This window comes from Musca vetustissima, unplaced genomic scaffold, assembly GCF_032173495.1.
Source record: "Musca vetustissima isolate MV318-11 ecotype Yass unplaced genomic scaffold, APGP_CSIRO_Mvet_v1 utg423160, whole genome shotgun sequence".
Taxonomy (NCBI): Eukaryota; Metazoa; Arthropoda; class Insecta; order Diptera; family Muscidae; genus Musca; species Musca vetustissima.
In genome coordinates, this window is record NW_026873476.1 from 123 (window position 1) to 14,660 (window position 14,538).

At 33.7% G+C, this 14,538-nt stretch overlaps 3 protein-coding genes across 3 annotated transcripts; 1 reads left to right on the forward strand and 2 right to left on the reverse strand.

Annotated features, from left to right (window-relative positions):
• Positions 1 to 8,386: 8,386 nt before the first annotated feature.
• Positions 8,387 to 8,954, reverse strand: LOC133325503 (A-kinase anchor protein 14-like). The gene is made up of 2 exons (XM_061534250.1): positions 8,928 to 8,954; positions 8,387 to 8,858 (listed from the first exon to the last, which is right to left on the reverse strand). The coding sequence occupies exons 1-2, from the start codon at positions 8,937 to 8,939 to the stop codon at positions 8,388 to 8,390; spliced, it is 483 nt and encodes a 160-aa protein (XP_061390234.1). The 5' UTR covers positions 8,940 to 8,954; the 3' UTR covers position 8,387.
• A 2,820-nt stretch (positions 8,955 to 11,774) lies between these two features.
• Positions 11,775 to 12,315, reverse strand: LOC133325492 (calphotin-like). The gene is made up of 2 exons (XM_061534238.1): positions 12,304 to 12,315; positions 11,775 to 12,239 (listed from the first exon to the last, which is right to left on the reverse strand). The coding sequence occupies exons 1-2, from the start codon at positions 12,313 to 12,315 to the stop codon at positions 11,775 to 11,777; spliced, it is 477 nt and encodes a 158-aa protein (XP_061390222.1).
• A 490-nt stretch (positions 12,316 to 12,805) lies between these two features.
• On the forward strand, positions 12,806 to 13,362 carry LOC133325514 (A-kinase anchor protein 14-like). Its single transcript, XM_061534261.1, has 3 exons — positions 12,806 to 12,817; positions 12,898 to 13,196; positions 13,299 to 13,362. Exons 1-3 carry the CDS (start codon positions 12,806 to 12,808, stop codon positions 13,360 to 13,362), a joined length of 375 nt encoding a protein of 124 aa, XP_061390245.1.
• The last annotated feature ends 1,176 nt before the right edge of the window (positions 13,363 to 14,538 follow it).

Genomic DNA, 14,538 nt, shown 5'->3' on the forward strand with positions numbered 1-14,538 from the left:
GCTCCTATATATATTTCCGTCCGATTTAATGTAAATGGTGCACCAAAGTCCCTATAAATTTTTCGATTTGCACGAAATTTGGCAATTTAGGGACTTGGTCTACCAAAGTCCCTATATATCTTCCGATTTGCACGAAATTTGGCACAGCGCAAGGAATTAGGTCTAGAATGATGTGCGTTAAGTTTCGTGGAAATCGGTTAAAATTTAGATATAGTTCCCTTATATATTATCGTCCGATTTAATGTAAATGGTCTACCAAAGTCCCTATATATCTTTCGATATGCACGAAATTTATCACAGCGTAATGAATTAGGTCTAGAATGATGTGTGTTAAGTTTCGTTAAAATCAGTTCAAATTTAGATATAGCTCCCATATATATTTTCGTCCGATTTTAGGTAAATGGTGTACTAAAGTCCCTATATATCTTCCGATATACACGAAATTTGGCACAGCGTAATGAATTAGACCTAGAATGATGTGCGTTAAATTTCCTGAAAATCGGTTCAGATTTAGATATAGCTCCCATATATATATTTGCGTCCGATTTAATGTAAATGGTGCACCAAAGTATCTATATATTTTTCGATTTGCAGGAAATTTGGCACAGCGTAATGAATGAGGTATAGAATGATGTGTGTTAAATTTCCTGAAAATCAGTTCAGATTTAGATATAGCTCACATATATATATTTGCGTCCGATTTAATGTAAATGGTCTACCAAAGTCCTTATATATCTTTCGATATGCACGAAATTTGGCACAGCGTAATGAATTAGGTCTAGAATGATGTGTGTTAAGTTTCCTGAAAATCGGTTCAGATTTAGATATATCACCTATATTTGACCAAATGAAAAATGTAGTATCGGTTGCAGAATGACATGTTTATGGATCCAATCTCATTTTACTGGTCCCTTAAAAATGCGACGACTGTTAGGATTCATCTGTTGAATATACCCAAAGTGGTGAAGGGTATCATATAGTCGGCCCCGTCCGACTTTACTTACTTTCCTTACTGGTTTTAACATCAAAACGAGTACTGTTATGGAAAATGAGGTCTCGGAGTCCATGTTTTGATATAGCCCCTATATAACTGTACATCCCGATTTAAGGTAATTTTTGTCTATTAGACACATTTTACAATCAAATTGGCTGTAATTTGGCACAACGAGTTCTCTGTGGTTACCAAATATCCATTTAATAGAGAGGTACGGTTATTTAGGGGGCTATATCAAAAAAATTTCCATACGAGTATTTGTTTTGATCTTAAAAATAAAATCTTGGCCGCCTATGTCACGTAGTTCGCCAGTTATGAGTTTATACCCAATATTTGGGTAAATACTCAAAAGAGGGTACCTTTATATGGGGTTTTCAGATAACATGAAACTACGTCGATATCCATAGAGAACTCTCTCTGCCAAATCACATCCAATTTGATTGTAAAATGTGGCTAAAGACAAAAATTACCTTAAATCGGAAAGTATGACCATACAGGAACTATATCAAAACTTGGATTTGACATTAAAAACCATTAAAAACCAGTGAGCAAAATAATGGACTTGCGCCAAGTGATGACTTTATACCCAATTTATGGGTATATAATCGGGTACCCAATGTAATTTATAGGTTCTTCGACAAATATTTCAAAGAGTTACGAACTATAAAAAAACCCAAAGCCAAATTCTGTAGCACTGTGTCACCATTCATTAACATTTGACAATGTTGACAGTCAAATTTTGACATTCCAATCGAGCAATCATTAGAAAAATCATTGCTACACTTAAATCATTAAAGTCCGAAATTCTCATTAGTCAAGGAAATTATCACATCTTTTTTGAAAACTGAAACGTAAAAATTCTAAAATTTCAATCACCAAATAAATGTATAATTAATGATTTGTTCCAAACTAGAAAAAAAATTTAAACAAAAACTATTAGCCGCAACTAACTAAATAGCTGACTGATTGACTTACTGACACGCGTATTACCAACAAACCACTTCAAACCGGTTAGGCTGTAAAACAACAAAATAGAAGAGGCCGAAAAAATAAAACAAAAACATTATTGTCATGCATGTAGCCATGAACAATTCGGATTATTTCTAAGCGTTAACAGAAAATTTGGTATCATAAATGGAAAATAAGAAGAAATATACCAAAATTAATAAATATACCATGCAGTGTTGACATTATAATAGTTTCAAAACCGCATTTCAATGAAAACATATTGACTTCGATATTAAAAACAAAATCTAGATTTTCAAATATTGTATTTTGTGCGTGGAAATGGAATCTGATCGGAAATTAGATCACAATAAAAGTACATGCTATATAAGGTCATATAAGGTCATTTGAATGAGTGAAACGGGAACCAATTTGGAAATCGAAACGACAAAGCGGAAAGGTTGCACATCTTTCTCAAACGATCACCAATAAATGTGTTTTTTGATTTATATGATTCCAATTCACACCTCGAAAATTCCCATATACCCTCCACTACGTGGTGTGAATTAAAAATTCCTGAAATTGGTCGGAAAATTGTTCATGCTCTGAAAAAATAATATTCCAAATTACAGACATTCAGGTTGGAAAACTGGGTTAGGAACTTCAATATACCGACATTTTTGGCGAAACATGTACAGTAGATATCGGATATAAGAAACTCAAAAAAAGACGGAGATTTCTTTCTTATATGCGTTTTTTTCTTATATGGAATTATCGGATATAAGAAAGTATAAGCTCGGTGTTTTTGATAATCGTTCTTATATGCGATTTTTTCTTATATGAGATGTGCTTATATCCGATATCTACTGTGTATGGGTCTATTTTCGAATAATTTCTGGAAATAAGTTTTTATTTAGCAGAAATCCGATATGCCAAATTATAACCACTTCGATGAGAAAATTAGTTTAAAACCTGGAAACTTGGGCAATATTGATAATATTTGTTAGGGATCTTTTCTACTCAATGATCATACAAAATATAAAATTACAGCCAATTTGGTGGAAACACGTGCCTCTAGGCCCCAATTACCCACATTTGTGAAGTAGTGTTTTATGGTGGCTACCAAAAAAAAACTTTACCGAGTGAGAACCGAATATACCAAATGATAAGGGTGATTAGGTTGAAAAACGTGACCAAAATTTAAGATGGAGCGTTCTATGTGTGTGGACCGAAAATTCATACTTTAAAATTTAGTTATTGTTTTTTGTAATTAAAGAAAATTACTTATTTTTAATGGCGGGCATGATAACTCCTCACTGGAACATCGGAATCCGAAAATTCCAAGAGTACATGTTTGGCTCTCGTATGAACTAGGATTATTGACTTCGCTCTAAAATTAACAAAATGGCGGACCTTTGAAAAAATATTTTTGGAAAATCGCCGATTTTTGAACACAAACTAAGTTAAAAAATAAGGATTGGCTTTATCCTAGTTCATACGATAGCTATACACTCACAGAGAAACGGGTAAAAATTTGGAATCGATTGGGTTATTAGTTTTTGAGTTATGGTGCCCGCCATTCGCAAAAGATAAAAACGCGTTTAAAGTTTGAGAAGCCCTTTAGCCGTCACTTGATGCTGACACAATAAATCGGCTATATCTTCAAGAGTTATTGAAATTTTCACTTGAAATTTTGTAAGGACTTTCTTGAATTAGTGTAGATTCGATATAAATCAAAAAAAAATTTTTGACCCCGAAAATGGGGGGGTCCCCTTAAATACCAAACATTAAGGCTTCTATCTTAGACAGAGTGGTGGATATAACATAGAATTTGGTAGAGGGTATGAAAATTAGCAATTTATATATTCATCAATAACAATATTCTCCCCTTTAAGGTAATCCCTATCAAATATAATAACCCGCTTTTTTGTATACCCTACAGCTTCATTTTCGATTTTTATTATATCCCTCCAATCGAAATATTTTAAAAAAATACATATGCGAATTTTATAACACGAATGCATAGGTCGGTGTGTGAAATAAATAAACAATGGAATGCAAAACTAGCCTCAATGGAGTGAGAGGATAGACCACAATTGTAAACAAGGGAAAGAGTCGGTCAAACATATACATGTGATTTTTTTCCCCCATTTAAAGTGATCTCTCTCATATATAATAACCGTTTCTGTGGTATAGCCTACATCTCCCCAATCGAAAGAAAACGTTTCCCTATTATCTTGGTATTTACTTCTGGGAAAAATCTTGCGATCTGACCCTAAGGGAGTGAAAATGTATACATTAGCCTTAAACTGATGATATGGAATGAGGATATTATGGGCATTTGTACAAAAATACCCCAGTCTATTAAATATGTAGTAAACATTTATCCGTTTCGTATAAAACCTACGAATTTTGAGATATTTGATAAATTTTTGGGTGGTACAAGATGAATTGAATCGATAGGGCCCATTTTTTTTGACAGAATCTAGGCTTGGTAAAAATATAATGATATTACCCAAGTTCTTGAAGGGTTAAAAAGTCTGTTTTCAGATGTTATGGTTCAGCCCACATATAAATAAACCGTTCCATTGTCTGTATTTGCAATGTTTTAATCGGAATATGCTGGCCGCATTCCTGGTTCTTTGTAGGTTTAAAAATATTTTTTACAGAAAATTTCTATATATTTTCTCTTTTAGGGCATGATGAGTTTTTTCCTGATAACTCGACAGTTACATAAAACGAAAAAATAATTCGTATATTACAGTATTTTTCGGTTAATTGAACCTACGGTTAATTGGTTTCCACGCTTAATTGAACCACATGATGGGTCAAAAATATTTCATTTCATAGTAAGCGGGTTCGGATAATTGGTTCCTCGGTTAATTGAACAAAAATTTGTGCAAATTTTGAGGTGCAATTAACCGAAAAATACTGTATATGTTCAGAAAGTGTCCGAATTTCTGCATTCGATGAATGCAATTCATAAAACTTTAAATACTGGTTTCTTGTACGAGAGAGAGAGAGCGAAAAACAACTTTGAAGTTGTGTTTGTGGTGTTGGCGGGTTTTCTTTGATTATGATTTCATGTTTTTTTCTTTTTTGTTTTTAATACCTATACCTATTACTTATTCTCACTTATGTACTTGTTTTTATTTTCGTCATTATAACAATCCTATAAAATTTTAACCTTTCGGTTGAGCTTGTTGCTCTTACCCACACTTATTTGTTACATTTGACATTTGTATCGAAATAATTTGGAAAATACATATGCGAATTTTATGACACCTATGCAAAGGTCGCTAACAGTGTCTGAAATAAAAAACAATGAAATATAAAACCAGCCACAATTAAGTGAGTGAAGAGAAGTGGTTGTAAACAAGAGAAACAGCAAGATGTTGAAAAACAAACAACCACCATGTGTGGGGAGAAGTAGAGAACTATACCAAACCAAAACACAGCCGAACAATTAATGGTGGAGGTTTTTTTCTTGGGAGGTATACATTTGTTTTTGAGAGAGAGAAAGAGAGAGAAAATAAGTACAAATAGTGGCAAAGTATGAAAATAGTTTTGATTTTAATGATATATTTACATGTTTAGGGGGGGAAATAGTGTTTTTCTCATGATTATAAAATAATTTTTAATTGTATTCTAAGCGAGGTAAATGGACAGTATGAAAAAAATTAACAATAAGTAAAATTATGAAAGTATTCATTAAATTTTGTTCTATGTGTTTTCTTACGGTTATTACAGATTATTTTTCAGATCAATTGCTTTCAGTCAAATCGAATGATGAATATTTTTGTGAACTATATCATCGTTCTTTCTCGACTCCTTGTGCGTATTTTGCGTGCATATTTTCTTCAAGACGAGATTTTATGACCTCTAAATATTCTATAAAAATATCATAAAAATGTAGATAGGGTCGGCAATGACACGATATCGATATTCGTATATTTTAATCATCCTTTTTTACATTTACCCAATACGTGCGAACTTTTGTTTTTACACTGATGTCATACATGTGCTCTTGTTTTCATGAAAAAAAATATATTTAATTAATTAAAACATGTCAAAGAATAGTTTTTATGAAATTATCTTTTTTATAAAAAACTAAATATTATTGAGAGTACATAGCAAATATTATTTTCCCTTTTACATATAATGCCTTTTTAACTTTAATTGCCCCCTGGGCTGTTGTATCAGGTTTAGTTTTCCATTTATGTACATATTGTTCTGCAAACAAACGAACGAATTCGAGTGACTTACGACCAAACTACTTGGTTTTGAAAAATATGTCATTTATTTTTGTTTTGAATCAGAAAACATTTATAAACATAAATAAAGGTTTGGTCGTAAGTCACTCGAATTCGTTCGTTTGGAATTTTACAAAAACAGGCTATATGAGTATTCCTGATACCACCACAAACACCACAACAAAGTACAGGTCGCATATATTATTCGAATTGGATGAAATTTGGCACAGCTCATTCATTTGGCCTAAAGACGAACCCTATTGAAAATGGGAAAAATCGGTTCAGGTTTAGATATAGCTCCCATATATATTTTCGTCCGATTTAAGGTAAATGGTACACCAAAGTCCCTAAATATCTTTCGATTTGCACGAAATTTGGTACAGCGTATTGAATTGAGTGTAGAATAATGTCTGATAAGTTTCGTGAAAATCGGTTCAGATTTAGATATAGCTCCCATATATATTTTCGTCCGATTTAAGGTAAATGGTGCAACAAAGTCCCTAAATATCTTTCGATTTGTACGAAATTTGGTATAGCTTACTGAAATAAGCCTACAATAATGTGTGCTAAGTTTCCTGAAAATCGGTTCAGATTTAGATATAGCTCTCATATATATTTTCGTCCGATTAAAGGTAAATGGTGCTCTAAAGCCCCTATATATATTTCGATTTGCACGAAATTTGGCACAGGGTAATGAATTAGGTCTAGAATGATGTCTTATAAGTTTCGTGAAAATCGGTTCAGATTTAGATATAGCTCCCATATATATCTTCTTCCGATTTAATGTAAATGTTGCACCAAAGTCCCTATACATCTGTCGATTTGCACGAAATTTGGCACAGCGTACTGAATTAAGCCTGCAATGATGTGTGAGAAGTTTCGTGAAAATCGGTTCAAATTTATATATAGCTCCCATATATATTTTCGCCCAAGACCCTATATATCTTTCGATTTGCGCGAAATTCGGCACAGCGTTCTGAATTGGGTCTGGAGTCATGTCTGCCAAGTTTCGTGGAAATCGGTTCAGATTTGGATATAGCTCACATACATATTCTCGTCCGATTTTGTGTAAAAGATGTACCAAAGCCTCTACATTTCTTTCAATTTGCACGAAATTTGTATAGCGTACAGAATTAAGTCCAAAATGATGTGTGTATTAAATTTCGTGAAAATTGGTTTCAGATTTAAATATAGCTCCCATATATATTTTTTTCCGATTTAAGGTAAATGGTGTGCCAAAGTCCCTATATACCGTTCGATTTGCATGAAATTTGACATAGCGTACTGACTTAAGTCTAGAATGATGTGTGTTAATTTTCCTGAAAATGCAGATTTATATGTATCTGCCACATATATATTTTCGTCCGATTTTAGGTAAATGGTGCACCAAACTCTTCCGATTGAGACGAAATTTTGCTCAACGTATTCAATTGAGACTAGATTTATTGCGCTTTTTTTTTGTAATGGTTGCAGATGCAGACATAGCTTCCATATATATTTCGAACGGGTGTCTGATTGATATTATCGAACAGTGTGTATCAAGTGTGCTATAAATCGATTTACCCAAATTTGTCGCATTGAAATTTAGCATAGGCTGCAGAAAAGCATGTATATGGATTGATGTTAGTCGGTTCAATTTATTGATGAAGATCAAATCAAAACAATCGCTTTTAATGGAATTAAAAAAAATGAGAATACCCATATGTAGAATATACCCAAAGAGGTGAAGGGTATCATATAGTCGGCCCAGCCCGTCTTTTCTACTTTCCTTATTGGTTATTACTCCAATTTTTAGGTTCCACTTTCAACAGAATCGGTTCTTATTCGATATTAGGGATTCTCATTGACCCGCTAAATATTCACCGATCTTTATCAAAACAGGCATGCTTATTCCTTGGCCCGATCCCCTCCATAATTGCGGCCTCTAGAGCGACCAGAAAGTCAAACAAAAATAAAGTTCATCCCCTAAATATTAACCGATCTTTACCAAAAACAATAGGGGTCTTAATTGGCCAGAACCCATCCAACATGCAAAATTGGCCCATAACTGTGGCCTGTATCTTGTTTACAAATTTATATAAAATATTTAAAAATATTGTCTAAAAAAAATTTAACTTATCCACATTTTTTTTTTTTTTTTTTAAATCAAAAACTTTTATTAAAACGCTCAAAATTATTCAAAAATAATTCAACACTTAATGATGGACAACATGGGTGACGGGGGCAGCATGAACCAAGGGAACAGAGTGAACAACTGGAGCAACGATGGCGGCATTGGAGTGAATTTGGACATGAGATTGATGGGATACAGCATGGCTGACAACGGGAGCAGCATGATAAGTGTGGACAACAGGAGCGGCAGCAACAGTCTTGACAACGGGTACAACAGGCTCAACAGTCTTCACCACTGGGACAACAGGTTCAACGGTCTTGACAACCGAAACAGCTGGGGCGGCATGAACAGTGGTCTTGACCACGGGAGTGACAACAGGTGTCACAACAGCCTTGTTGTGGACACGAGTGAAACTTTGATGAGACACAGCCGAAGGAGCACTGTGGACAACAGATCCAACCTTAGCCAAGACGGGTTCCTGGACAACGGTATGATGTTCGGTAACCAAACCAGGAGCGGCCAAAGCCACGGCTACACAAGCGAAGAATGTAACCTAGGTTTCAAGATAAATAATATAATTGCGTATTTAAAATTTTCAAAATAATTATTTTTTTTTACTTACGAATTTGAACATTTTGAAAAAAGTTTGTTGTGTTGTTGAAATGGTCTCAAATGAAACTGATAACTTCTGCTCATTATGCCAATGATTTTATACCCTTATTTGGTTGACGAAATTTGACAATTTTGTTGGCACATGCTTTGTTGTTGTTGGTGTAATTGAAAGGCAATGTACAACCACCTACGCTGATCTTGAACTTCGAGAGATTATTTCTGGCTTCTTTTCAATTATCTTGTTTTTTTTATAAAAATACAGTAGCCAGAACGAATGATACATAAAGAAACTCAGAAAGAAAGAAAAACGGAAATAGACAAAACCAGAAATTATTGAAAAGTCATTGAACACGATTTTTGCTATTTAATCTGATTTTGATTTTTTTTTTTTTTTTTTGAGAACATTTTTTTATCTCAAATATTAGAAAAAAATATATACATAATTAAAATAAAAAACAAATATTTTTGAAAAATTATCGAGAATTTGTTAAGCCTATTTTCTTTAAAGGGCCAGCGATAGTGATTTTTAAAGGGCCAGATAGAGTAGAATTTTTAATAGAACACTTTTAAAAGTGGCAAAAATCTTGGAAATTTTTAAGAATATTTTTCATGGACCTAACACAGGTTTGGATTTTTTATATGAATATTTATTGAAGGACCTTCTCCAGCGTGGATTTTTTAATGAAAATAGGCGTGAATTTTTCAAAGAACACTTTTTAAGGGACGGCAATTTTGTGAAAAAATATATAACATTTTTTTTAAGATTTAAGGATTGGATTTCTAAGAGAACAGGTTTTCAAGGATCATCATTTGAATATGTTTTTAAAAAATGATTCATCGAACTATACATCCGTACATTTTGTATATAATATTTCTTCAAGGGATATAATTTTATAGAATATTTTGAAGGACAAATTTAAAACGTGGATTGTTTAAAGAATATGTTTCAGGGACAGGCGCCAGCATCGTTTTTGTAGAATATTTGTTATGGACAGTCTCGGGCGTGGGTTTATTATAGACTATGTGATCAGGGGCAGTTTCAAGGGTGGGTTTTTAAAAAACCAGAAAGGAAACTAGTAAAGTCGGACTAAGCCGACTATATGATACCCTTCACCACTTTGGATATATTCTATATAGTCTCTTAACAGACGTCGCCTTTTCGAAATAACACTGACATGGAATTTAACGAAATATATATAAGAAAATATATATGGGAGCTATATCTAAATCTAAACCTATTTTCACGAAACTTAGCAAACATCATAGACTCAATTCAGTACGCTATGCCAAATTTTGTCCAAATCGAAGCATATATGTTACTTTGGTGCACCATTTACATAAAATCGGACATAAATATATTTGGGAACTATATCTATGTCTGAACCGATTTTCACGAAACTTGACTCACATAATTTCAAACTTCATTCAATAAGCTCTGCTAAATTTCGTGCAAATCGAAAAATATTTAGGGACTTTGGGGCACCATTTACCTTAAATCGGACGAAAAACCCCTTTTTCAAGTCCATTATCAGAGGTGCTTTTTTGTTTTTTTTTTTTTTTTTTTTTTTGAATAGACATTTTTCATGTCCATTCTTAGACGTGAGTTTAAAAAAAAAATAAAGTGTCAGACTTGGGTTTTGCGAAGAATATTTTTCAGGGCAGTCTCAGGCGTGAAATTTGCAATACATTCTTATTATTGCAGGCTTGGATTTAAATTTTTTTCAATGGTGATCAGTAAACGTGGATTTTTAAAAGAAATATATATCAAAGGACAATCAATAGGCAAGCTTTCTGAAGAATATACCTTAAAGGGCTATCAGTTGGCATGAAATTTTAGGATATGAACAAAATTTGACATCGCTACATCCTCGCATTTGTAAGATACAGTGTCTTCTTTCTGAAAAATAAAAGTCCAATATCAAGAAAACCAAATGCAAAATCGATGGAAATATTATTTTAAATTATTCTCTATATTCTTTTTTACAAGAGTCAAAAATAATTCCGATGTCAGAATTCGTACAATTCGAATACGAAGCGACCATATGTACTGTATAAATAAATTAGTACTGTACACATTTTTGCGCTCTTCTCTATATTAAAGAGCTCATAACTTTACCAAAAATGTGATCAGGTCTTGATATATAAATTCCATAAATACATTGGGCCATAAAGGGTTAAAGGAACATTTTTAAGGGTCTTCAATAGGAGTTGATTTGTTAAAGAATTTTTTCTCAAGGTCCATCTATAGGAATGGATTTTTCAAGAATCATTTTTCATGGGCTATCGTTAGGCATACAGTTTTATAAAATCTTTTTTCATGGGATCATAAATTTTAAGGGTCATTGAAAGTATGTTTTTAAAAAATATGTTTTAAAGGGCCATCAATATGCGTGGATTTTTAATAAATAATTTTTCAAGTGCCATCAATAGGCGTGGATTTATATAGAATTTTTTTCACGGGGGCTATCAATATGTGTGTATTTTGGAATTATATTTTTATAGAGCCATTAATAGAGGTCGATTTTATAACATTCTTTTCAAGGACCATAAATAGGAGTTTAATTTTGAATACAATTTTTAAAGGGACCAGGGATCATATGCCTGGATATTTAAAAGATTTTTTCAAATTCCATCGCAATCGAGCATATTTTAAAGTAATATTTTTAAAGTCTACAGCATAGAAAATTGATAGCAGGACAACAAGAGCAGAATGGGATAAATTTTCAAATCAAAAAATTCTTTCCATACCGTACATAAATTCAAAAAATAATAGCAATAGAAATTTTAACAAATTAAACTGGTCTTCTTTTATTTAGAACATAAAATTCAATCACAGAAAAGTAAAACAAATCAACATTTAATGATGGACAACATGGGTAACGGGGGCAGTGTGGACAACAGGGACAGAGTGAACAACGGGAGCGACAACAGCAGCATTTGAATGGATTTGGACATGCGATTGATGAGAGACAGCATGGCCAACAACGGGAACAACAGTCTTCACAACGGGAACGGCAGGGACGACAGTCTTGACAATGGGAGCAGCAGCAACTGTTTTTACTACAGGGACAACAGGTTCAACAGTTTTCACCACTGAAACAACTGGGGCGGCATGGACGGTGGTCTTGACCACTGGTGTAACAACGGGAGCTACAACAGCCTTATTGTGGACACGAGTGAAACTTTGATGCGATGTGGCCGAGGGAACACTGTGCACGACAGCGCCAACCTTGGCCAATACTGGTTCTTGGACAACGGTATGATGTTCGGCCAACAAACCAGGGGCGGCCAATGCCACTGAGATGCAAGCGAAGAAGGCAACCTGTGAAAAATTATTTTTAATTCAATACGGGTCCATTGGCCAATTTAGCAAGGATATGACTTACAAATTTGAACATTTTTTTTAAAGTTTGTTATGTTAGGTCTTTGTTGAAAACTCAAACGAAACTGTTAACTTCCTTTGATTGATTCGTAGATTTTATACTCGTTGCTGTCCCTTGCATAGAAATAATCAATGAACTTGAACTTCGATGATAGAGTCTTGTTAAACAAGCTATGCTTATTTCAGCATTGCAGCTATCAGTCAAATGTAGCTTATTGTATTGGTGTGTATGTGTGTGTTGTTGTTGTGTCTCGAATTCTGGTTTTTTATAACAACAAACATCATTTTAGACTTTTTCAATTCTAAAAATGTCTACTCATTGGAAAATAATTTGAAAGAAATAATTATATATAACAACATCACTTACAAGATAGGTTAGAAATTTAAGGTTAACGTGTTATGCTAAGCGCAAATGGGTATAAATTATTCTGTACTTAATGCGGTAATTATCAGTTCAATTTCAGCTTTTACAAATTTAACATAACAATCAAAAACTCCTACTCAACATGTTCAAATTTGTAAGTCTTTGTTTTAGGTTAAATTTTCTAAAAAAAAAGTTTTCTTAAAATTTATAAAAATATAAATTGTATCCCTCCAGGTTGCCTTGTTTGCTTGTGTATCCGTAGCTTTGGCTGCTCCTGGTTTGGTGACCGAACATCATACCGTTGTCCAAGAACCTGTGTTGGCTAAGGTTGGCGCCGTCGTGCACAGTGTTCCCTCAGCCACATCGCATCAAAGTTTCACTCGTGTCCATAATAAGGCTGTTGTAGCTCCTGTTGTTACACCAGTAGTTAAGACCACCGTCCATGCCGCCCCAGCTGTTTCCGTTGTGAAAACTGTGGAGCCAGTTGTCCCTGTAGTTAAAACTGTTGCTGTTGCTCCTGTTGTCAAGACTGTTGTTCCTGCCGTTCCCGTTGTGAAGACTGTTGTTCCCGTTGTTGGCCATGCTGTCTCTCACCAATCTCATGTTCAAATTCACTCAAATGCTGCTGTTGTCGCTCCAGTTGTCCACTCTGTTCCTGTTGTCCACACTGCCCCCGTTACCCATGTTGTTCATCATTAAATCGTGATTCTATGTTTTAAATAAAATCTGATTATTGTTACTTAAAATTACGACAATTTTTTCTTAAAACGAATATTGTTTCAATAATTGACCCTTAAATGATAATCTTTAAAAACTGGTCATTAAAATATTTTTTTTAAAAAGTCCTGGTGTTTGAAGACCTTGAAACAATATTCCTTAAAAAACATGCCTGCTGGTGACCCTTGAAAAAAATCCACGCCAATTTATGGCCCGTAAAAAACTATGCTTAAAAAATTCTCTTGTAAAAAGATGTTCCTTTGAATTAATATTAATTAAACCAGTGAATGGAGCAGAATAGTCTTGCCCGATTAGAGGTCAAAAGCACATCTTCCATACAGCCATTCTAATTACTTGTCCAGATTTCCTTTCCGTCAGTGGTGTTCTAATGTTCGGCTTTTAGTTTAAAAATAAAGTTTTCGGTCCCTTCATCCCAAAATTATTATCTGATCATCACAGAAAATGAAAGACGTTGTCCTTGACCACAACTGGAATCTCTTGGAAAATTTCAAAGCAATTCGCGCTATATTTCCGCCCAATACTGTGGTAATGGTAAGCACCTGTAAATATTTAAGGGGACCCCCCATTCTCGGGGTATTTTTTTTTTTTATTTAACTCGAATCTACACTAATTCAAAAACTAATAACCCAATCGATTCCAAATTTTTACACGTTTCTCTGTGAGTGTATAGCTATCGTATGAACTAGGATAAAGCCAATCGGTGAACAACTTCCTTATTTTTTAACTTGGTTTTTGGTCAAAAATCGGCTATTTTCCTAAAATCTTTTTTAAAGGTCCTTCATTTTGTGAATATTAGAGCAAAGTCAATAATCCTAGTTCATACGAGAGCCAGACATGTATTCTTTCTAACACCGTTGGAATTTTCGGATTCCGATGTTCCAGTGAGGAGTTATCATGCCCGCCATCAAAAATAAGGACTTTTCTATAATTACAAAAAACCACAACAAAACAATAACAAAATTTTTTTGTAAATTATTTTTCTTCTCTTTTACATCTTCAAATATATATATGCAAAGTTACATACCTTAACAAGCATTGGTATTGATTTACCAGCCCTTTGAAAATCTTGAAAAATTAAAATCGAGAATGGGGGGAGTTCCCTTAAGTGTAACCCCCACATCTGAATACATACGACCA